The 26,019-nt window shown below is 44.7% G+C and overlaps 1 protein-coding gene across 7 annotated transcripts in view; it reads left to right on the forward strand.

Moving 5' to 3' along the window:
* ARHGAP27 (Rho GTPase activating protein 27) overlaps nt 1-26,019 on the forward strand; it is a 627,637-nt gene that overhangs the window by 466,946 nt on the left and 134,672 nt on the right. The window contains exon 1 of one of the 7 annotated variants that reach the window (XM_078645016.1): nt 10,545-10,736. The exons of 4 other annotated variants lie outside the window; for them this stretch is intronic. In XM_078645016.1, the coding sequence (XP_078501142.1) occupies nt 10,638-10,736 (99 nt within the window). In that variant the 5' untranslated portion in view covers nt 10,545-10,637. Of the gene's footprint in view, nt 1-10,544; nt 10,737-26,019 lie in introns of those variants that run through there. 2 more of the 7 variants (XM_078645015.1, XM_078645014.1) reach the window with 2 other exon arrangements.

Consider the following 26,019-nt stretch of genomic DNA (forward strand, 5'->3'; position numbering starts at 1 on the left):
TCTCCCTGACATGGAAATCTTTTAATTGTTGTGATCAGCCTCTATTAAATGGATACAATGGTAGATGATAACTATTTTAAGTGCCTGTGCCTTTCGTTGAGGTCGTTTGCTGGACTGACTGTTGTGATCGTGTTTCCTGATAGTAAATTATAATTATTATAAATCAGAGTAACATAGAAGGGTTTGGCAGTAGAGGGTGTGCCTCTCTAGCCTGGATGACAGGGGGAGAGAGTGATGATAGTAAAAGGGAAGGGGCAGCATTTTTCAATTCTCGCCTAGGGTGGCAAAACACCTAGAAACGGCCCTGATTGCCATCCTGTGGCCATGCTGTGAGTGCTGTGTGGGGACAGCCACTATAAAGTGAAAGCGTGCATGACAGTCTGCAAATACACAGCAGGCAGGAGAAAGCCCTTTATGAAAATAGTGCTGACAGTTTGTAATTGAAACATCCCAAGAAACAACACAAGTAATAGAGCCAGTCCTCATGGGAGGTAACGACAGAAGACAGGGAGGTACTAATGAGGGACCAATAAGCCTATTAACAAATCAAAAGCCAACATTTACAAAGGACAGTCACAGCAGCCAATTAAAAAGAGGGGCGGAGAGTGGGTGGAGCATCTAGTCCATAACATCCTGTGATTCTGGGCAAATCACTTAATTTCCCTGTGCCTAACAAACAATGAATATGTCCTCATGTAACGCAACTGGTGCTCGTGTAAAGCACTCTTAATACCCAATACCTTTGGGTCAAGTACGCGCTATATAAAACTTCTTTAAAAAAAACAAAAAACCTGAATACAACATGAGATAAAAACAAAGTCTTGTGAGTGGCAGCGGAGTGCTGCCTTACATAGAGAACCGTATGAACAAGATACAAGGGTGACCAGTGCAGACATGGGTTTATATAAGGAAAGATGACCTGTTATATAATCATTTTTGAGGCATTAGTTCTGGTAGCATACAAATGTATCCGTGCATTGGGTGAACCATAGACTTAGCAATGTGTTAGCCCATAAGTATAGAAAGGTTAGGGGAAGGTACAGAATGCATTTTAGGAGGCTATGACCCACCCACTCATAGCTTGGAATGGCAAGTCTTCAAAAAGAAACCGAAACTAATGAGGGTGTGGTTCAATTTAAGTGGGACAATTGCATTGATTCCCTGTGTTGGCATGGTTGTACTTCTTTTACCATTTATTTTCTGTGGAGCCTACTTTAAAACACTTCATTCATGTGTAATTCTCTGGCTGTTGGACAGAAGCCGGTAATCCACCATGCCCTGCTTTCATTCCCTCTCGCAGTTCCCTTCTCCATATGTCCTCTGTCTTGTCCTCCGTCCACTGAAGCAGACCCCTATTTTACAACAAAAAGATCCAAAAACTGAAGGTCAGACTTCGGAGTCCACAGTGCACTCGGGAAGATGGACTTTTGAGTGATGAAGAACAAAGGCTCATCAAAAATGTGAGGCTGGTGTTAGAGATGCATCATTATTGCCCACCACCGTTGTGTTGGGTCGGAGATAGCACCAACCTGAAAGGAACACGCACTTCTCTGAACCAGCAGGCTAATTTAACCTAATGTACATGCGCTATATGAGAGAAGGATAGAATGTATGTCTGGCCGTGTATACAAATAATTCACTTGTGCTCTTTTTTTAATTAATACATTCTTACCCTCCAAAGATTATAGAAAGTATTCCTAATTTTGAAGATAACAACCCAGTGAGGGCTGTTTTATCCTTATCAAAGGAAGGTAGACCTCCGTGCACTCTGACGCGGAGTTCCCGTTCTTTGTCGGAGATGGCTCATCACTCACAGTATGAAATCTTACAAAGGATTTTTTCTTTTCAGAATTTTCCATTATCAAACTCCTCATGAACTCTTCTCATTGATTTAGTGTAATTGCATAACGTTTCTACAAGTAATAGCTCAAGCAGTCAAAATAGCTATATGTGGCAAGGTGGTTGACAGTAAATGAACATATAGCTAGGTAGGTGAAATTCTAGTGAGTATTTGGTTAGTGGCTGCATATGTAGCTAGGTCAAATTTGCATACATTTGAAATCACAGCTCATGGTGTAATTGCTTGTATTAGGGGTCACGTGCAGATGTAAACAATGCACTATTTAGAGGAGCTTTCCAGAACTCTGCAGGCGATGTGCTTTATTGATGGGTAGAGGTTTGCCATTTTTCTCTATAATGGAACAGATTCCTCTGTTTCAAGCCTAATTTCTCTGTGATGCAAGAGTGATTATGTGGTGATAAGAGATAGAAAGACAGTTAATATTTCTAGTTGTCCGGCAGAGGTTATATGAGTAGGCCCTCCAGGATAGGCCCAGACGTGGGTCCCTTGCTCACTGTGCTACTGGATTCAAGCTAGCGTAGCTGATGAGGAGTGAAACTCCGAAACCGGTCCCAGGATGCTTGTTCCCGGTCCAAATAGGACCAGGCCTAGCAGTTCAGGTTGGACTGTCACAGGGGGAAGACTGATTTGCATATGGCTAGGTCAAAACTAGGATGGCTTGGTGAGCAAAAGAACAATGGATATAACCAAGATCTGTGACTGGGGGTGAGTGTTTGAAAAGTTTCAGCTCTCCGTCCATCATCTTGTTGTGTTGTAGGCCCTCTATAATGTCAGATATGGCAGATTTAGTGCATTGGAGCAATATGAAGTCTATTTTTTTAGTATGTTATATTTTGTTCAATTCCATAAATTATTAAAAATGACTTGGGGTTTCCCGTTTTCTGATCTGATTCTGGAATGAGAAGTAGGTTTGAAAAAGGTGGATAATTTGACAGATCCCTTCACCTAGCTGTAGGATTTGTAAACGGGTTCATAATGATAATTTGTTTTCGGCCCTTTTAACTGTGCCCAATTAAAGAGTCATGCTAATCATTGTTGTGATACCTTGAGTCATGGTCTCAATTTGGACTTTGATGGTAGGGTAGATGATGGGCATGGTTTGGCATGGTAGTGTAAGTTTTAATTTTGCATGCTGCCTTGTTTCTTGTGCTGTGGGCAGTGTACAGTACTCTAAGATATCCATCCAAACCGCCCTACCTAGACAAATTAGTGCTGTCAGTACAACCCAAATCCTAAAAACGCTAACATTCACAAATTGGGGATAGTTCTACAACCATATTCCCTCGAAAAACAATCATCTAGTCATAATCTCAAGTAAACCATCACAGATACATCTCCTCTTCAATAACATCACTGTGACTTTGCGTACAAAACAACAGGAAGAGATTAAAGCCTGCAGCACCAGGATTTGGAAGCATTTAGTTAGGCTGCTGTAGTCCCCTCACCAATGATCTATAGCAGTGTTTCCCAAACTGTGGTCCGCGGACCCCCAGGGGTCCCTGACACATTCCCAGGGGGTCCGCAGGCAGCAGTCTGAAAAGCACTGCAAAGTATCTTGTATAATTAGCAGTTTCTTTTCAAAGAACAATAAAAGTGTCAAGATAACACCAGTGATTAATGTCCCTACTGGAGAGAGACGAGAGTTTTGTCCAGTGGCAGCTTTGACTTATCTAATGTAGCACAGAGGGTTAATATGCCTACTGCAAAGAACATGTACCATGCATTTTAAAAAACAGTATTTTATATGCAGAGGTCAGTGGGTTACTGCTTTTGTCACAGAGATTCTTTTGTTACTGTGCAGTTCACAAGTGACAATCTTAATCTAGCACAGTGACCTACAGACTGTCATCAAACAGCTGCTTGCAAACTGCAAGTTACAACTTAGTGACTTATGTTTTTCCCAGTCTTTAATTATCCTGATGCTGCTAAAAAGTGTTTTGTGTGGAAATACATTTTAACTGTTAAAGTCAATGCTAACCACTGTGTTATGTTCTGAATCCTGAGTTTGTGCTTCTCCAGACAAAGCACTCTTTAGAAATACCTACCAGTATGAATGGCATGTGAATTCTACTCCTTGTAGTCTCCTTTGCCTTATGTAAAATGTTCTATTCACTGATTTACACGTATGATTTACTCTCTCCTATATGTGTAGGTTGTAAAGTGCTCTGACAACCTACAATGGTATGAGAGATGCTATAAAAAATAAAATACATGTGACAGAGGGGCTACGGAGAGATGAGAAGCACTGTCGGAGGGTGATAGTGGGGGAATCATTGAAGAACCCCCAGAAAGATTGTTGTATTCTGGTGCATATTTAGGTCTTCATTTACCATTCTTTAAAAGCTAATACAATTCAATATATAATGATACATGTTTTCTAGACTGCACCATTGTTTCCTAATTGTTTGGGGGGGAGAGCCTCCCAAAGCCCCCTTTGTAGTGGTCAGGCTCACTCACTGCACTTGGTGTGCACCGTATGGGGACTGGTGTGAAATCATTTGCCAGGGCTGCTTTTGGTTTCCAGTCTGGCCCTGGCGGGAGCAGGAGCCTCGTACTGCAAAATAAAACCAACCATTGAAAAGTTAGTCACGGAGATTCAGCACCAACCTTCCTGTTAACCTTTTTCATTTTCTTGCAAATTCTTTCAATATAAAATACAGCAGAAGTGGAGGAGAGTGTTGTTAGCCTCCTTGACTTAACAACACACTCCGCCACTGCAGAAACGCAGGGCTGCACCATATTTACAAGAATATGGGGCAGCCATGCGTTTCCCTTGCGCTGGCGCTACACTTAACAGCGGAAGATTGTTTATGCACAGGAAGGTCCCCCTTCCTGTACATAAACAATCTTGAAATGTTGTTTTGTCTGTTCTATGTGTGCTGCTTAATGCAGCACACATGGAAGTTACAAAATGTCATTTTTTTTAAAGATTGTTGATGTGCAGGAAGGGTCACCTTCCTGAACATAAACAATCCAAGGCGTTTTACAAAAACGAGGAGAAATAAAGCATTTCTCCTTGTTTCGCCAAGTTAAGACCAGGTTTTACCTGGTCCTAATTTTGGCGCTGCCTCCAATTTACGCTACCCTTGTAAATAGGGGGCAGTGTCAAAATCAATGGGTTTTGCAGGGGAAACACCCACCGCAACAAACACTGTCCACCCCTTTCACACGAAGCATTGTGTGAAAGGGGGTCTTATTTACAAGGTACCGTTAAACCACGTTAAGTGGCGTAACAGTGCCTTGTAAATAAGGTGAAACCTCTATCGCCACAGGAACGCTGCAAAAAGTGATGTTCCCATAGTGATAGGGGCTTGTAAATATGACCCTTAAATCCTTAGTAATTCGATTATTTGTTTTGCGTGAACACTTGTGTTCCTTTTTTTCGAATTACTTATTAAGGGGCTGATTAGGATGGCGGATGGACTTGCGTCCGTCCGCCACCCCAGAGGTGGAGGGACCGTCCGCAGGGGCAGCGGCGGTCCCTCCGTGCAAATTTGGATGTGACCGCCACCCTGGCGGTCACATCCTGTATGTTTTAACATTGCGGCGGGTGCTGCTTGAAGCAGCACCCGCCGCAATGTTAAAACAGCATGTGTTACATTTACATGCACAAAGCGGCAGGCACAGCGCGGTGCCTGCCGCTTTGAGCATGTAAATGTTGGGGGGTACCATAGGTACCCCCCATGTGCACCCCCGACACCCTGGGGGCCCGCAACGGGCCCCCAAAAGCCAAAGTCCACATGCTTTTCCACGGCGGAAAAGCCGCCGTGGAAAAGCATGTGTTTGTGCAATTCCTAATTTGGCTGACGGTGTCTTGCAGACACCGTCACCAAATTGCCCTCCTCACACCGCGGATCAGCGGCGGACGAACCTGCCGTCCTCCTCTGGTCCAACCGCACTCCCACCGCCATCCTGATCTGGCGGTGGGTCTTCTATTTCACTGTGGCGGATAATCCGCATACTCCGGGCCGGCGGTGGCTTCCGCCGGCCCGGAGTATGCGGATTATCCGCAATCATAATGAGGCCCTTAATGTTTGAAATTTAAATCCTACAAATTGCTTGGGGGTCCCCGGCTTCCAGTGGTGACTCAATGGGGGTCCTCAGGAGTCAGGAGTTTGGGAACCACTGATCTATAGCTCCCACGATTTTAAATGTGGATGCAAGCTTCCAGTACCACTTTCTGCCACTAGATGGCATCTAAAAGATTATGTATGCAAGAAGCGCTACTATGCTTACGTTGTAATATAATAGTCATCCTCATAAGCATTAAATGTGTGAGCAGGGCAACAGTACCACTGTCTACATCTAGATGACCTTTCAGAAATGAATATTGATTATAAATCTACCCTAGTAATGCTCACATGCATTTGTAAGTCTGCAGTAGTATTGTTAACATCTGGGTAGCACAGAGATTATAAAAAAGAAGGCATATTTTTCCCATGTTCTCAACCAGATATGAGAACCATCAATTGTTAGTCACTACTTTGATGTCTTCGATAATGTCAATAAGTGAATTCTTGAGACCTCGCCACTATCCTTTTGATATTGTGAGCAGAGTACTAGAGCAGTCCTTGTGCTGCTGTCCGGTTGCACTAACCTTGTGTGCACGGTCCAGCTGGAGCGATGCTCTTTGCCATCTCTCACTGCCTCCACCAGTGACCAGGTACACAGGAGTATACCTGGCTGCGGGAGAAGCTGGGAAAAGGGGCTTGGGATAAGCGAGAAACCAGAGACACGGGACTCCACCACTGCTGCCTCTTCACTTCAGCCGATTAACGAGGGCTACAGAATCTAGTGAACCCCATATAAAAACAAACAGAAACCTTAAGAGGTTTGCAAATTACAGAACTAAGCGTCACTGTAATTGTGAATCGATATATCTGAGCAGCACCTTCTGTGTGTCATTAGCTCTCTGTATTTTGATTTCAAACTGGTAACTCCAGAGAGCTAAACATACAAACCTAAGAATCTTAAATATATATGTATATTTGTATTCCTACATATGCTTTGTATGAATGACTATCTGGAGCTTCGTCACTACGCTCGCTCTCTCTCTCTCTCTCTCTCTCTCTCTCTCTCTCTCTCTCTCTCTCTCTCTCTCTCTCTCCTGTGGAACATGAGTCTTGGTTTATGCTTGGCGTCTGGATGGGATGTGGCGTAACTGCCACAGCTGCCGACTTTGGAGCTGGGGAACCAAGTTTGTCTGCTCAACATCCTGTGATTCCTGGTAAATCACTTAATCTCCCCGTGCCCACCAAAATTGAATATGTCCTTGTGTAATGTAACTGGTACTCGTGTAAAGCGCTCCAATACCTTCGGGTCGAGTTCGCGCTATTTGAAAACTGCCACAAAAAAACAAACAAAAAAGCAGTTCCTCAAGCCCTGCTTCCTGACAGTTGCAGAACTTGGAAATGTCACTGCTTTTTATGGTTTGACCATAAGCATTTCAAACATATCCTGGTATCGCAGTGAAAATAACCATAAATCATCAATGTGTTTCATGCAAACTGCAACTATGTGATCTAATTTTTAAGGTGACATGCCCTCATATAAAACTCATCTTCTAGTATTGATACGTTATTGTACAGCGCCATCTGGTGGCTGTGTGTAACTTCGAAAAATATTTACAACGTTAGTGGAAAAGGTATAATATTCTCCATGGCACTCACTCTACGCACAAGCGAGTTTGTGCCTGCACTTTGAACAGCACTTACATTTGCTCCATGGTGCAGAGTGGGACAGTGCACACTATTCGATATTCGGCCCCATATGTACTGTCTGCATTGTAATTACTACATAGTCCTCATGCAAATATTTGTAGGAAGTTGAGCTACTGGTGTCACTGGACTCTTCGAGCAGGGGGTGGGACCATGTAAAATCTTGGGGATTTATATTCACTTGTGATGACCTAGCTTCGAAGAATATAACTCCTTTTATATGCTCGTGTACGATAGGGACAGGAGTAACTAGCGGAGGGCAGGTTATTAAATATATAGCTGGGTGAGGGTCCTTAAACCTGCTTTCATGTGTGCAGTGACATAAGACAGAGCGGTGCTCCAACTGTGTCAACTTCCACTTGCCAGTTGTGGAAAGAAGACCTATCTTTTTAAACAAAGCTGTAAATCTTGAGAGGTGATGTACAGATCCAGCTGCTGAATAGGGAGCGTTTGCAATGCTAGGAATAATAATGTCCACTTCGCCTGCCAATATGTCTGCTGGGAGTTTGGTCTTCACCGCTTTCATGCTCGCTTGTTACAGCTCCTCTCCTCTCGTTGGACCTCCCTTCTGCCCTCAGGCCAGGAACTCTCTCCCTCCTCTCTGTGGATGGAACGGGGATACAAGAGATCAGACTAGGGGCAAGTCCATCACTGCTAACGTTGATCATTACGAACAACTCGGACGGAAGAAGGGGCCGCCAGTTTGGTTACTCAGTAAGGGCAAGGTATAATATGCTCTGAATTGAAAAGGAACAGACGAAATTCGCATGAGGAACAGATTTCTAAAGGATGGGCATTCCTTGATAGGAGCTTTAAGCGCACATTTGGAATATTAGTAGTATACTTCACTATGGATTTGAACCAGCCAGATACGCGTGATGGAATCATAAAACACGGGACTGGCCTAGCGCGCCGTAGTGGGCTCATCTAGGAGATTCATACTAAGGAAGTACGAAGCCTCATAGATGGATGGAAGAGCATAACAATTTGTATCGAGTACATTATAGAGTGAAACATCGTTCACCTGCCTATTCATTTTTAAAGGACGGGAGTACGTAATATAACGGTCTTGATAAAGAAGGTGGAATGAGATAAAGCATTCGAAACGCGTCAATGCCTTTTTCTGTTGCCACAAATCCATATATACGAACATCACCCTAGATATTGATGATATACAAGGCATCCGGGTGTTTGTACATAAGTTTAACCGTGCATTATGGCGATTTATGACAAAGATCACTGTCTGTTCGAAGTCTTGTGTTATGATTTTTGAAGCATTGTGAATGTGATTAATTGTTTTTAGTATTGTGTTATATTTTTCATGATGATTCAATGGACAAAAAAGGTTTTAACTTGAAACAATTTCCTTTTTTTTTTATCTTGTATAAAATAATACATGGTTTTAATAGATTACAATCAATACCTCATGAACAATAGGTGTTTGTGCCAATACATTGTAGCCACCAGTTGAGCGGTGACCTTTATGAATGGTGAGTGTGTGTTTGGCATATGAAAGAAGGGGCGAACAAAACAATATACTAAAATAACCCCGGAGGACGTAATTTTTAACCTAAGGTTGAGACACGTCCAGTCACTCTGGTAAAGTCAGATATCAAAAACTCCAGATGTGGTGGAAGTGACATCATGCACCTTCTAACCCCGGTGGCATCCCTATGCTGGCCCTCTGTCCCACACCAAGCCCCCCCCCCCCCGCCCCCCTCCAAGACCCTCCTGTCTGTAGCTATGTGTCCTGGGGACTTGTTTGGAGTGGAAGCAATCGAACGAAAACAGTGCTCATAGAGTCCTCTGTGCATCCAGTTCCTGCTGGTGGCACCGGGTATGTCAGGGGGATCCGAAGGAATGCCAGTGGTACCGAAAGGCACACGTGGGGTAGCATCCACCATGTATGACTAGCCTAATTGACATCCATAGTCACATCACCCTTGAAGTGTGCAAAAGTAGAAAAGGCTTCGTTGTTGTAATGAGTAAGTGAGCACCCACAAATGGTAAGGTTAGTGAGCATTCACATAATTGTTGCAGATCATTTCTCATCTTCACAATGTATGAACGTTGGTTTCTATCAAAGGATATTTCCAGGCGGGGAATTAGGAGGCAATATCCCCATATTTAATGATGGTTTAAGGGGGAAGAGATTTCTCAATTGGGAAAATACGTTGTCATGGAGAAAATAGTTGTATTTGCTCTTGAAAAAATGTCACCTTTACATATGCAGACAAAACCCCCTGATGTAAATTCTGTATACTTCAAAGTTGTACACCTTAAACGTCTTGAACTACACCTAGGATTGATTGGAAATGTCTCAAAGTGGGAATTTTCACCTAACGAGTAATTCTACTGGACTTTCCTACTGGAATTTCTGAACTTTCGAACATTTCAAGATGAGATTTGCGAATCAGACAATTATTTTTGAGCCATTGATCAAGTTCTGTTCTTCCTTATTTCTTGTTTTTTTGGCTTTGAAACATTTTGACACAGAATTTTGTGCAGCATAATCTTTATTGATTATACCCATCTTAAGTTCCAAATACATTGGTTTGACTGTACCTTGATAATAAACTCCAAAGAGACGTATTAATCTGCCTTGGCTGTGACGCACGTGTGTAATGACTGGTCCATCCATCATTGGCCGTGGTGAGGGGTGTTCTGATCCCCATAGCTTCCATCAGCCTCTTCCATTGTGACATGTCTGTGAATTCAAGCATAGACCCGGAAGCCTGCAATGCAGCATATCAGTTTTTTTTTCAACTTTTGAAAGGCAAACTCAAGTTTTGCCATAATATGGACATTGCTCTAAATCTCCTTCTGGTGGAAAATGTCAACAAAATATTGTTTCCTGTGATGCGAATTGTACCTTTCGCTAGTGTGTTAGCACTTCCCTCGCGCGACGCCCAACAGGAAATGCACGAATGCCCATCACTGAAGGGCTGCAAGTTCTCGTTTCTTGTTTACCTCCGCCTGCGCTGCTCGGATGGGCTGCTGCTGACACCGATGGGGCCTCGATCTCGAGTAAGGTGGGAAGCGTCCCCGCTTCCGGGCTGATGTGTCCCCGGGCCGGAGGCAACGCCGTGGTCGTCATGCTGGCCAAGATACCGGGGCGGCTGAGGAGGCTGTCTTCGCGCCTGTCTACATCGTCTCAGGTAGGGGGCGCTTTCACAGTCGAGTTATTTATTGATAAATTAAGTGAAACTGATGACGGAAGGAGTGAGTCCTCTCTGGGTATGACTTCGGAGGTCTGCAGACATGGACGTTTGGTCACACTTAGAATGTGACCTCAACGAGAGAAGTCCGCTTATCATAAAGACCTGAGGGCCTTATATTTGCAGTTTTGCTGTAAAGACCATGTCATTTATAGAACGGCGGGTGGGATATCACCGTGTTTGACGCAGTAACTTGTCCTCCACTCTCCAATTCAGGCCCTACATTTGGTATTGTAACCGTGGGAGATGCCATTTTAAATCTAATTCTAACGATGCACTTACAGGCAGTGTGCTTTTGAGAAGAAAGGTGCGCTCTCCATGACAGTTAGCAAAGCCCCCTCCAGGATGTGCCAACATGCTGTCATGCAGTCAGCCTTCGGGGTTTCCACCTGTCAGTGGGTTGCAGCTGTGCAGCGCAGCTTCCTGTGAGAGAATGTGAGTGGCTCTGCGGTTTGTGGAGTGGTGGGTAGCTGTGCAGTGCTTTAAATTGAAATATAGAAGTGCAGGGACTCACTATTTAGAGTAACTGTTTGTGACAAGTGTCGATACTCTCCCATTAAAGGTACTGCAGGAGTACTGAAAAGTGCAGGTACTCTCCCTTTACATTTATTACAGGAGTGCTGAAAAGTGCAGGTACTACTCTCCCATTAAAGGTACTGCAGGAGTGCTGAAACGTGCAGGTACTCTCTCTTTAAATATATTGCAAGAGTGCTGAAAAGTACGGGTACTCTCCCATTAAAGGTGCTGCAGGAGTGCTGAAAACTGCAGGTACTCTCTCTTTAAATATAATGCAGGAGTGCTGAAAAGTGCGGGTACTCTCCCATTAAAGGTACTGCACTAGTGCTGAAAAGTGTAGGTACTCCCTCTTTAAATATATTGCAGGAGTGCTGAAAAGTGCGGGTACTCTCCCATTAAAGGTGCTGCAGGAGTGCTGAAAACTGCAGGTACTCTCCCATTAAAGATACTGCAGGAGGGCTGAAAAGTGCAGGTACTCTCCCATTAAAGTGCAGAAAAAAGAAGCTTAAACGACAGACTATAGGTTATGCACCTCATGCCAGTTTCATTAATTAAGAAAGTCCTGCGCAACAAACCCTGCCACCGGTCGTTGCGTGATGCCTCTGTGTCCCAGATCCTAAGTGCAGCCCAGACTGGGTGTGCGCCAGGTAATGAAGTCCAAGATTTGGATCTAACCTACAACTGGATGCGTTCGTGAATAAAACAGTGGTTTCCTGTATGATGCTGCTTCGCACGTTATGCAAGATCCTTCCTATGCTTCCCGACCGTGCCCGACCAGAGGTTGTGCGTAGTATCATCTTAAGCAGGCTCGATTACTGCAACACACTACTTCTGGGTGCACCAGATACCCTGATTTGCAAGCTGCAGCGAATTCAGAATATGGCTGCTAAGCTAGCTCGGTCTCGGCAGAGATCTGACTCCTCTTCCCTGGCGTTCATGGACCTTCATTGGTTGCCAATCCACCAGCGCATCCATTTTAAAGCTCTGTGCTTAGTTTTTAAAGCCCTTCATGGCCAGGGACCTGTCCCGTTGCAGGAGTAGTTCTCCTGGTACACGCCAGCCAGGCCTCTGCGTTCCTCGTCGACATACCTGGTGGTAGTTCCTAAAATTCGGAGGATCCGGATGGGTGGTCGCTCCTTTGGTTTCACTGCAGCCAAACAGTGGAATTCCCTACCTTTGTTCCTTAGAAGTTCTGGGGAATTTGCCTCTTTTAAAAAAGGATTAAAAACTCATCTTTTTCCTAGGAAAATGGAAACACTGTGGCAGCGTAACATCGCGTATGGTTTTTCAAAGAGTCTAAGCGCCAGGATACCCTTTGGGTTACAGTTTAGCGCTGTAAAAAAAACGCAATACAATACACTACAATACAAGATATCGATGTAGTATTAGGAAAGTCTTTATTGCATCTCTATTTATTCACACGATAAAAAAACATTGAATTCAGTCAACGCGTTTCGGTCTCACATGGAGAACTTCATCAGGGCTTAGATAAAGTGAGGTAAGAAATTGAAATAGTAATGAAGGGATTATCCTCAATGAACGCTCCAGGTAATTGCACTGGACGCAAAACGGGAATTCCCAGGGCCAAATCCGGCTTTTGAATGAAGATCCTTCCAGTGTAGAACAAGCGTGTCCGTGTTGGTATCCTAATACTACCCCATTAAAGGTACTGCAGGAGTGCTGAAAAGTGCAGGTACTCTCTCTTTAAATGTATTGCAGGTGTGCTGAAAAGTGCGGGTACTCTACCATTAAAGATACTGCAGGAGTGCTGAAAAGGGCAGGTACTCTCTAGTTAAATGTATTGCAGGAGTGCTGAACTGTGCAGGTACTCTCCCATTAAAGGTGTTGCAGGAGTGCTGAACAGTACAGGTACTCCCTTTAAAATGAAGGAAGTGCAGGTGCTCAGTACCGGACTGTACCAGCCTATTTAAAGCACTGCGTGCATGATTAATATTACCTTCTCTAAGCCACATCACTTAGATAATGAGCACCACAGTTTGCACTTTTTGTTTTTGTAGAAATGACCACCGGGATGGGCCTTCTTGCTTTGTTAAATATGTAAATGTTTGACATTCCCTAGAGAGAGGGCAGTTTTTTCGGTTTTGGGAAGAGGCACGTTAGTTGCATCGGCAGGTGCGCAGTTAACAATCCTTTAATATTCCACACTGAAATAATTGTTTCATACGCTCCCTCAGTTATGAATTAGGTTGCAAAAGTCTTTCAGTAGCATGACACTCGGGTGTGACCCTTGCAGGGCCGTCTCAGTCTTTCATTCTTCCTTATTTGATCCACTGCATAAGGCTGTTCTTCGTGTTATTTTACTACCATTAGGGATTTTGCAGACCTGCCAACTCGCATGGTTCCACCATGAGTCACACACTTTTGGTTCTCTTCACACGAAGCCAAAATCACATAGTGGCACAGGTGATGAGCTAGAAACCACTGCACAATTTGGTTTTCCAGCTCGGGGGAAGGAGGTGGGGTTTGGTGGGTGGCAGAGTGCTTCTTAGATAGCACTCAGCATGAGGCCCCACCCCCTCCTCACAAATTGAAATATAATTACAAGTTGGCAAGTGTGGTATTGTATGTAGTCTGCCTTCAAGCCCCTGTTCAATTTATTTCTATTTTGATTATTTTTCCTTATTTTTCTTTAATCGTTAAAAAAATAGCTATAGCTCATCACACGTGTGTCTCCTGATATTTACTCATATGATTTGAAAACTGTTGTTGACCGATACTATGCACACCCCACAGTGATTATCAGGGCACAAGTCCCAAAAAAAAAAGTAGGAGGACTAACCAAGTTAGGCAGTATGCAGGTGACATCATGGTGCGTGACATCACGGCATGTGACGTCACATGTGGCATAACCCATGACCTCCCAGGAAGTGACATCAGATCTTAAGACGTCACATATATTTAGCAGGTCCATCATGAGTACATTTGAGCGCATTACACAATTTTACAAATTAGATTTTGCATTGGGTTTGTTCATAACTGCCAGCATGTACCTGGGAAACTTGGCAGGGCTGGTTCTGCCAAAAAATGGACCCAACCCCAACGCAAAATCCTGGCCTCAACTTCTACATTTTTTTTAACCCTGCCACAAAGAAATTGGCAACAAGCAGAAATGTGGTAGTAAATCTGTTATGCTTAATTAGTTGCAAAGTCTGTATTTTAAAATATCTATGGGGTTAATACACCTGCTGCAGAGATCTTTCTGTGCCTACTAAATCTTAGAGAATAATGATAATGGTAAGATAACTCTGGGGGATAATGTATTTGCTCTGTAGTTCTGTGTTTTGCCTAGTCCTGGTTTTGAATCAAAGTAGCATAGAAGGTTAATATGTCTCCTGCAAAGCACACTTATTAACACGCAGATGACACATTTTTATTTTATGTACATGGGTAAGTGGGTTGCTGCTTTTAAGACTAAGATCCTTTGGTTACTTGCAGTTCAAAAACTGTTATCCGTCTAATATAGCACAGTGAGCTATGAAGTACATGTGGCTCCTACACCTTGTAACCCTCTCTATCTTATGTAACACATCCTGTACATTGATTTACACACACATGATTTATTGTCAATGTATAATATATAATGTATACGTGTGATGTAAGGCGCTCTGACACCCTGCAATGGGATGAATAGGACAATAGTTCTATAAAACAAAATAGTGGTATATAAGTTAATGTGTAAATGTTGGGAGCGACCAACATATCTGAAATTCTTACAGTGCATGCATATCTCTTATATACAGGGACTGGACATAGTCAAAAGCATGCCTCTTTAAGTACCTGTGAAGTGATAAGCTCGGTGTGCCTTTATTTCCTCTCCATTGCATCTTGGTGTGAGGCTCCTGATTGCTCCTAGCCTTGGTACCCCAACAAAAGGAGGCCTGATGGCCCTTTAACTATGGCTTTTGTTGTGGTCGAGCTGGAATCTGATAAGCCCCCTCCCTGCCTGCACGTTGCTGCTCAGAACAAAAGCATGACCATGTGCAGGCACTGCTGAATGTGTGTGGAAATTACACCAGGACACGTTTGTCATATTTCCGTGGACCTCAACCTCTTAGCTGGGTAGACGGCTTCCACCATGTGAAAATGGTGGGCACACGCCGTCTATCCGTGTGTACCCTAGTGGGCATCAACTCTGTAATGTAAAAAGAAAAAGCTTTGGTGACTTGTGCCCCAGACCCACCTTGGAACGACCAGCAGCTCAGCTCTCTGCCCTGGCAGCCTGTGGTCCCTGCTGCTTGTCCATGAGCACTGCCCCGTATACCTTATTTCCTGCCTTTACTCCCGACTTCGTCACAAGGTGCTGAAAAAAAGATTGTAACTTCCTTCTGGTGTTGATATCACCTTTTAACACTTTGTTTCCCGTAGAACTCTGAATGTAAGAACTAAGGACCTTGATTCAGAGTGATGAGTGAAATCCAGCCCTTTATCTTATCTCTTTATCCCTTTATGCGGTGCCCTTGAGCCCTCCTTTTGCAAGCTCTGAGGTGTACAGTGGGGTCAGTTTCACATTAACAAACAGGGCTGCCATGCACCTGAGGATGGATGGTCAGCTTCCACAAGGTTAGTTTCATGCTTGGCTGAGCTCTAAGATTTAGGAGCTCTATTGAAAGCACTCTGCTGAATGTTCACCTGAGTGAGCCAGTTAACGAACTGTGTACAAAGATTTCCTAAAATGTGCAAGGTGGTTGGGAAAATATACAGGATTCAACAAGAAAGGATGAAGTGGAGCTGCATGAAAAGCACTGCATTAGTTTTCTTGTCAGTTTTTCTCCACATGGCTTGCTCTACACAGCTCCCTTTACAGTGATGCTACAGAGTAGCTGCTTCTGGTGGAGGCTGTGAAGGGGCAATTCTAATGTTATGGCACATGCATTTTAGGTCTGTGCGGCCTATTGATATCGTTGAAATATACATAGGGTGGAATTTGGCTCCAACAAAAGGAATATTTTTTCCTGTCCTCATACTTTTGTCTGTTTGCTGTATTGTTTTACCTTCTTTATGTTCGTACATTGCAAATGTACAAAGTATCATCATACATTTTTTTAAAATCTGTAACGTATACAGAAAGAATACCTTTTTTGTTTTGCAGCAGTCGTTTTCAGGTCAAGCCAACCAAACTCCGCAGGCTGTCTAGTTGGAAAAAACATATCGTGGGCTTATCAAGACCATACAGGGGCTTTTAGTTCACCCATTGCTTTTTATTGCTTGGTTTTACAGTCACGTTTACTTTTGGAAGGGCGAGATTTTGATCGATACCTTAGCACTATTGATCTAAACCTCGATCTGGTCGACTGAACCTTTGTTGCCTGTCTTTAAGGTAGAAAGTACATCCATTTCCAAGTTAGTTCACCCAATAAAGGACTCTGCTCCCAAAGATCACAAACAACTTCTAGCTTTCAAAAGTTTATTGTAAGGATATGATAAGCTGCAAATACAGGCATCTCAGAATGAGATTCACGAGGTACACAGGTCCAATTACATACATGTGCTCTCGGAAAGCCCTCAGACGAGCAACGGAAATCACTAACACAAGTTCTAAGAATAATAAAGCTATCAGCATTGACGCATATCTCTCCTTCATTTAAGTTGGAGGAAAACGCACAGGTTAGGCTGTCCCTACCCTGCTCTAGATGGTATCCCTACTTAACCAAGTCCCAACCTAACAAAGGTGTCAGCAGTGAATGACCCCCAAGGGAAGTCACTCACTCTAAGTCTCTTGGTGAAAACCTATAGTTCTCCAGTCATGACCCCTCTCTGCCTACCCATCCGCTCTCTAAAGGGTCCTCAGGTAACTGCTCTAACTCCCCCCAGGGGTGCTGTCCCTAATACAAAACAGTCAACAACATTTGAGACGCCCCTTTCGAGACGCCCCTCACGTGGTGTAGCTTCTGGCTTTTTCCATGATGCTTTGTATTGGGCCTCATACGTTAGAGTTGACCTTGCTTCTCAGACTCTTCTCCGGCCCGCTGATACCCCTTAAACATTCCGGAACCCTCCTCCATGTCTGGGCTGTCTACTGAACAGACCTCTATTCATATTATTTATAATTGGATTCCCCCTTTTCTCTTGCAAACAGCCATCTGCAGCCAAGATCCCAACTCTCATAGACTTCCAAAAAGGCTTGCAACATTTCTTGGCCCAGACATGTACGTGTAAACCAACGTTAAAACATTTCAGGCCTACAATATTTCTCATAATGATTATAGCATTCAACTTCTTCATTAATTAAAGCATGTTAATACTCTTATTCTATTATTCAGTAAACATATTTATAAATCCTGGCCCATTAATGCAATGACCAAAACATTAATACAATCTATGTCGTGTAAAGAAACACCTTCCCTTTCCCTCCAGCTCTGGCCCTGAGGCCTACCACATTCTGCGTTTAACCACCTACCATCTTACATTTTAACAGCTACACGACATGGATTCAGGAATAATCACATCTAATAAATCATATAGTGTCACACATTTCTGTATTAGTTCCACTTCTACTTAAATCTCTATATTAGCTATACATTTAGAATATAATTGCAGATACTATTAGCACTCATGGCATTTCTCCTCATGATTTGTGCTTACTACAGGTAAGTGTGATGTACTCATACATTTAGGTCAGTTTGCGCTCTCTCAGTTCCCCCCTTTGATGACCTCTCGGGGTCATCACTAACATTTAAACTGCAGTTATTGCTGGCATGATTTGTCTCTGCGCTTCCAGAGCCCTCAGGCTCCTGTACTGATTATCTTGTATGGCAGCCAATCTCTGCAGCTGCTCTCTTTGGGCCCTTTCTGACCTTCTTGCTCTGTACCATTTGAATACCCTCACCAATCCCCACAATATGATCCCACAGATCAATATTATGATGACAGGTTTTAGAATATACCACACAAAGCTTTTGCCTAAGGTGGAAATCCACCCTCCAACCGCACTCATTCCGTGGCCCACCTTTTCCCAGACATTTTCTCTACTCAAGTCTTCGATCTCCTTGTGAATATCAGTTATGTTCCTAATAACCTTCTCAAGGGGTTTTGAATTGTCTGGAATGTAAGTGCAACATTCCTGGACCTTCAAAGCCTTACAGACTCCGCCCTCTTTTGCTAGTAGGACATCTAACGCAAGACGGTTCTGAAGAACCATAGCCCTTATCGATTGCATCTCTCCTTCTACCAGCATTAAGGACTGAGCAGTGCTGGCAGACAACCTGTCGACGACTGTTGCCAGCCGTCTAATTTTAACATCATTAAGGATTAGACCCAAAAGAGGGAACATAGCTCCAAAGACATCTCCAACCATTTCGGCATCTCCTACATCTCTCCTTCCCCTCGATGATGTCTTGCCCTCAATGATCACTAAGTCTTGTGCATGATATATTTTGGGGAAGACAATTGCTAAGTAACATGATCCATACCAGTTGTCAGGTAGTCTCACGTAGGCATTTCTTCCACATACAAAATACACATTTGGAATCACTTGCATTCCCTTCAGGAAATCTTTAGTATAGTACTCTATATTGAAAGCATGTTCACAGTCGACTTCTCCAACGTATACATTTTCATAATACGTTTTGGCTCGGTGAAGACATAGCTTTCCTCTCTGCGTTTTATCTAAAGCTATTGGACCACTACTACCCTTTCTCTTGTGTGCCTTCTCTTCCTCGGTCCAATCTGTTTTCCATTGTCCTGATTTTTTCAAAATCTTTTGTCTCCTGTAACGATCATCCACCTGGCCTATGAACTTCTTCTCGACCTCTGACACCTTGCATGTCAGGTTATTTCTACGGGCATGTGAAGTATCTAAGGTAATCCAAGGAATGAAGAACTTGGCCAATCTGTCTTCACTCTTCCAGTAGTCCCATTTGTTCATCTGCTTATAATTTGGGACTTCTGGCAACACTGAATCATAATTGGAGAAATAGTATTCAAAACTATCTCTCTCATAAAATATACTAAGCAATAAGCTACATGTAATGCCATATGTCAGCGGGAGGTGATGATATCGAATGCCTTCATCTACAGACGCCGGCAACTGCATGCAGACATAACAATCCTTAACCTCCATGGCATCCACGTATTCATATAAGAGTTTAGCATAAGCATTTGACCTAAAGTCTCCTTGGGACTCATCTACGTGTAACCTGCGGGCTTCTGCAGCTAATAACGCTTTCTCTTGAGTGTTTTCCCCTTTTTCACCAGCAACAGTAGATGTAAGCGTTTCTACAGAATTCACATCAGTTACCTTTGCCTCTTCCTCATGTCCCTTTACATAAGAAATTGTTACCACTAAAGCTATTAATATTATCACTCCTACTATTAGTGTACCTATTATACATTTAGCTCTGCGGTTCTGGGTGCCGGCCTCCATTTCGTCAGACAATATGGCTCTCTCTTATCTTAGCAAAAAGTTCTTTTCCTCTCGTTCCTTTACAGTCTCTTTTTAATCCTTTTGTCTTTAGAATCCACACAACTGGAAGCTGACAACCTTCCTCGCAAAAGTCCTTTAACAGTTCAATAAAGACAACCCTAGCCCTTCTCCGTCAACTCAAGGGAAGTTCCCTAATATTCTCTGCTTCCTGGGCGCTAGGTAATCTTCTTTTTCTGCTTGCTTTATTTACAAAGTCCTTAACAGTCTACTATCAGGTTTGTGCTTGCAGCTTCAATAGCATAGTTCAATATTTCCAAACGAAGATTATGCTCTTCATGTGCTGTTATCGTTGTACCAAAGTCGGGGAATTGCAATTCTGAAAGAAACATGTGTTTTAACTTGCTGAGGCGGGGAGGTCTGGGGAGCATGAATGTTAGTGACCCTTCTTGTTCGACACCGGGTACCAACAGTCGTATTTCCACGGTGATAATGGGCTCAGAACTGGACACCACCACCGCTCGGATCCTCCCTGTCTCCGGTTTCACAGACATTTGTCGCCAGATATGTCCACTCAGGTGTGGAGTATCTTCTGTTAGGCACACGCACTCTTCTTGACCTTCTTCGGTCGGGTGCTTCAGTGCCCTGAGCACCTTCTTCCGGGTCTGAGTCTTCTGATATCGGAGGAAGGGTTACCTCTGGAGTTGACCTCAGGCTAGAGCTCCTTCTTTGCGGCCAATTAGCTTCTCCACGTGCCCTTCTACTCCTTCTCCTTCTTGTCTGTTCTCGCTCTCTGTCAGACCTGTCAGTGTCTGACTCGTACTCCCAGCTACTTTCTCCTTCTGTAGCGTCGTCTGTTTCGCTGTTGTACTGACCGTCCTCAGCTTGGTCAGACTCGTTCCCTGCTTCCGCTGGCACCTCTACAGCTTGGCTAGCCCCCTCTATGGCTTCTCGGTCCTCTGCTGGACGTCTATCCGAGAGAGGAGCTGTTTCTTCCCGAGGTGCTGGAACCCTTCGCGTATGTGACGCGTGGATCCAATTGGGCAGGCCTCCCACCTTCACAGCTGTGTTCGTGATCAGGATAATCTGGAAGGGCCCACGCCAACGAACATCCAGACAGCTTCTTCTCACATGTTTTTTCACCAGGACCCAGTCCCCAGGATACAGGTCATGGCACGGGCCCTGGCACGATGGAACCTCGGCAGCCTGCACCTGAAGGGACACAGAACGAATGGCGTCAGACAGCCCCTTACAATAGTCCAGGATCATATCATCTGTGATATTTAACAGTGCAGCAGTTGGGACAGATGGCAGCCTCATTGCTCTCCCCATTAACACCTCATGTGGTGACAACCCTGTTCTTCTGTCTGGGGTACTACGAAGGCTCATGAGGACCAATGGCAGGGCGTCAGGCCAACTCAGGGTCGTTGAGGAGCAAACTTTTGCTATTCTGGCCTTGATCGTGCCATTGATCTGCTCCACAATCCCTGAGGCTTCTGGTCGGTAACTGCAATGCAACTTCTGATCTATATTTAGTGCTGCACAAATCATCTTCACAAGCTCGCTGTTAAAATGCGTTCCCCTATCTGATTCCAAAAAGGCCGGCACCCCGAAGCGCGGAATGAGTTCCCTAAGCAGTAACTTGGCCACTGTGAGGGTGTCGCACCTACGTGTAGGGTATGCCTCAACCCATCTGGAGAACACGCAAACAACCACCAGGACATAGCGGAGGCGGTTGCACCTTGGCATTTCAATGAAATCTATCTGCATTCGGTTGAATGGACCTCCAGACCTTCCTATGTGACTCAGTGTAACTGGTGTTCTTTTTCCTACGTTCAGCTGCTGACAGGTCACACAACGCTGGCACACTGCTTCTGCTGCTATTCTAAACTTAGGATTGTACCAAGTCTGTCTAAACACTCTCAGCATAGCATCTCTCCCTAAGTGTACGGGACCATGTATGAGTCTGGCCATTGGACTCACCATCTCATTGGGCAACACTGCTCTGCCGTCTGCTGAGACCCAAAAATGGGACTCACCCATTACACATCCTGCCTTTTCCCATGTTTCCTTTTCAATATCAGGAGCATTTTCTTGCATGTTTGACAGTTCATCCCAAGTATCAACAGTTTCCAATATCATGGCTAATTCAGTTCTTACATTTATTCCGCCCACTTCCACCTCTGTGAAAGAGTACCCTTGCTCCGCGCAATACCGCGCAACTTCATCTGCATATCTATTGCCTTTCGAAACAAAGTCCTCATTTCTGGTATGTGCGGTGCACTTTACAACTGCGATACCTGCTGGGCATTGCAACGCCTCTAACAACAGGCGCACAAACTCTCCATTGCGAATGGGAGAGCCTGAAGAGGTCATGAACCCTCTTTGAGACCATAACTGCCCGTAATCATGAACTACCCCATAACCATATTGGCTGTCGGTGTATATGGTGACTCGAATTTGATTGCTTGCTAAGCAAGCACGTGTCAGGGCAATAATCTCGGCTACCTGAGCGGAGTGTACTCCTTCCAGGCACCCAGCTTCCACAACTCCAGCAATTGTACAAACAGCATAAGCTGCTCTCAACTGCCCAACTTCGTCTCTTACACATGAGCCATCGACAAAGAAAATTTCGTCTGGGTCGGTCAGTGGCTCATCTACGATGTCGGGTCTGGGTTTGGTGCATAGTTCAGTCACATCGAGGCAGTCATGGTCTGTACATTCATCATCATCCTCGATATCATTTGGAAGTGGCATCAAGGTGGCAGGGTTCAAAACAGAACATCTCTTGAGGGTCACATTCTCTGCAGCAAGAATAACTTGCTCATATCGCGTGAGCCTGCTGTTGGTCAGATGCTGTGTTTTGGTCCTGGTCATCAACAGTTCAACAGAATGGGGCACGCACACCTCTAACGGGTGCCCCATGACGATATTTTCACATCTTTCAATGCTGACACCCGTTGCAGCAACGGATTTGAGACATCCGGGCAACGCTGCGGCTACTGGGTCTAAAGTAGCCGAGAAATAAGCAACTGGTCTACGGGCATTCCCATGGATTTGGACTAATACAGACAACGCACAACCTTCTCTCTCACAACAGTAAAGAAAAAATGGTTTATTGTAATCAGGCATTCCCAATGCCGGAGCACGACACAGGTCCTCTCGCAGCTGTAAGAATGCCATCAAACAGTCTTTGTCCCATGGTACCGGATCGCTCACCTCCTTGTGCGTCAGTTTTTGCAAGGGTTTTGCTTTCAGTGAAAAGTTCGCGATCCACTGTCGGCAATAACCCACCATCCCTAGAAACATCCTGACCTCTCTCTGTGTCTTAGGCGCATTCATTTTCATGATCGCCTCTATCCTGTCTGGTGACACCTTTCGTTTGCCTTTCTCTATTCTGTGTCCTAAGTACTGCACTTCTGTCAGGCAGTACTGCAATTTTCCCGGGGACACCTTGTGCCCATTGGCAGCTAGGTGATTTAACAAAGCAATGGAGTCCTCCCTGCAAGCTTCTTCTGTTTCTGACGCCACGAGGAGGTCGTCTATGTACTGGACCAGAACTGACTTCTGGGGCAGCACTAGACTTTCAAGATTTTTCTTCAAAAGCTGGTTAAAGATCGATGGACTCTCTGTATACCCCTGAGGGATACGACACCATGTTAGGACGCGATTTTCCAGCTTAAATGCGAAAAGAAAATGGCTTTCTTCGTCCAGAGGGATCGAAAAGAAAGCCTGACAAAGATCGATCACTGTGAACCACTCAGCTTGGAATGGAATCTGAAACAGTATCACTGATGGATTCGGTACCACTGGACAACACGAAACGACTATGTTATTAATCTTTCGAAGGTCCTGCACTATCCGAAATTTCCCATTTGGTTTCTGCAGACCCATAATCGGGGAGTTGCATGGACTACCCACGATTTCTTTCAGTATTCCCTGTTTAATCATGGACTCGATCACGGGTTTTATGCCTGCAATCGTTTCTGGAGTCAATTTATATTGGGGTGTTCTTGGGAACTCAGCATGCGGTTTCACTACAATTTTCACTGGGTCCACCCCTTTGACCAAACCTATCTCTTCCCCAGTGAAATCCCATACTTCTGGTGCCACTGTCTCTCTCAAGTCCCAGGGGAGCTCATCTACTGTCAAAGTAGGGTACAGCTCCACGCATATTCTTGAGTTTGCAACTTTGAAGTCTGCGTCATCATCATTGGTCAATACCTCCACTCCCTGAGGTGTACAGTATATTGTACAATTCAATTTACACAACAGGTCTCTTCCTAGCAGACACACAGGGCTTGAATCGCAAACCACAAATTGGTGCTCATCGCTGTACTTCCCTATTTTCACCTGTACCGGTTCTGTCAATTGGCTGGTTATTCTCCTATTTGCGACCCCTACCACTTGTATGGTCTCTCCAGACATGGGCAGGTCTGGAACTGCAGCTGATCTGATCGTGGACCTAGTGGCTCCTGTGTCCACCAGAAATGTCGTAGGGCACCCTGCTACTTCTGCTTCGACATAGGGTCCCCTCTGGTCCACCTCTAAGGCTGCCCCGAGGGTGCAGTCTTCTCTTTCCACTCTCTGTCCGGTTAATGGGTCCACATAATAGCACTCTTCACCTTCCACAAACAGGGGCATTTGTCTATAGGTCTTACCCACAGTCCCTACTCGAGGAGGTTGCGGGAACTGGGCTCGGGGAGGAGCCCCCCCCCCTTTGAGCACCTTTCCTTGGTATGGCGTCACCCCTCTTGTAGGTGCGCTCTGGACCTCTTCCTCCTCTATCTCTTGTTCTCCTATCTCTACATTGTAGGGACACTCGCGTTTCCAATGCCCCACCTCGTTACACTGGTGGCACCTAGTCGTTTTCTTCAAGGCAGCTATGTCTGTTCTGGGTCTAAAGGTGGAACTCTCCTCATTACCCTTGTTCTGACTGTACTGCTTCTTTCCTCCTGTACCTGTCCCTTGCTGCTGTTGCTGCTGTCCCCCCTTTCCTGCTGCCTGCATCTGTACCACCATCAACTTTTCTTTTAGTTTCTTAGCCTTGGAGTCTATCTCATCACAGCAGTACCTGGCATATCTCAGTATTTCGTCTAGGGGTTTACTTTGCCAACAAATCGAGTGTTGCTGAATCATTAAACTAATATCCGGCCTCAGTCCCAGGACGAACTTGGACACGAATTGCCCTATGTCTTTTGGATCCATTACATCCAAGCCGCTATACTGTTTAAACGCCTTCAGCAATCTCTCGTAATATTCGTGAACTGTCTCTTTGGGTTCCTGTCTTGTTCGGTCTATTCTGACCCAATCTATGTCTTGCATTGGCACTTTCTCTTTCAGCCAAGTCATCACTCTCTCGAATTTTGCCATCACAATCTCGGACGGCCCATTAGTCTTAGCATCTCTCTCTGGCTCCGTTGTGGGCCACTCAGCGCTAACCTTGCATGCTGTCCACAGATCTCCTGGTACTACAATGTCAAACAGCGTGTTCAGATCTATCCATAGGACCTTTGAGATTTTTACAAACCTCTCGACTTGCTTGTACCACTCCACTGGGTTTTCCCGTAATTTGGGGAAGGAGGTGGTAAAAGCAGCTAAATCTCCCCTACTCCAAGGGACATGCACATAGTTCCCATTTGCGACTTCCCGCAAAGGGTATGCTTCTATTCCCTGCAGTCCTGGTGTCATACCAAGCGTGCTTCTCCTGCCGGTCCCTTTCTTGGACCACCTCTCTTCCCACTTATCTAGAGCCCTCCATGTCCTTATTCCAGCGATCAGTTCCCTTATGTGCGTTTTCAGCCCAATCGTTCTCCTCTCATCTAGGTCTCGATCTGTGTAATGTAGCCTGTGGTTACCCTGTAATGCTTTGGTTCTTGACAAGTCCACCATATATTTGCCTGCTAGTTCGACTAACTTCTCATGGACTGCTCTCGCTTTTCGAGTAATGTCCTTTGCCATATACAGTATTTCATCCTGTTCATACATTTCCATTCTTTCTAAAGGCAGGGTACCATCTACCATGTCATCCAGGTCTGACCTTAAGCTGGCGACATCAAGTCTCTTGGCTTTTATCTCAGCTCGCAATATGTCTTTCGAAGGGGGCTCACTGGTCTCCCTACCATCCCAACTTCGAGCTCTGCGTTTGGGCTCGGGAGAGTTAATGGGTGCCCTCCCTTGCTCCCATCTCTCCAGGTCCCATGCTCGGCCATCCGATCTTGGAAGGTGATGGAACACGGGCCTGTTACCCCTACTCTTGCTCTGCCCACTCTCTTCTTCTTCTCTCCTCTCACCGCACCCCTCTCTGTTATTTTCCCTCTGGTCGCT

This window comes from Lissotriton helveticus, chromosome 5_1 (genome assembly GCF_964261635.1).
Source record: "Lissotriton helveticus chromosome 5_1, aLisHel1.1, whole genome shotgun sequence".
In the NCBI taxonomy this organism is placed as follows: Eukaryota; Metazoa; Chordata; class Amphibia; order Caudata; family Salamandridae; genus Lissotriton; species Lissotriton helveticus.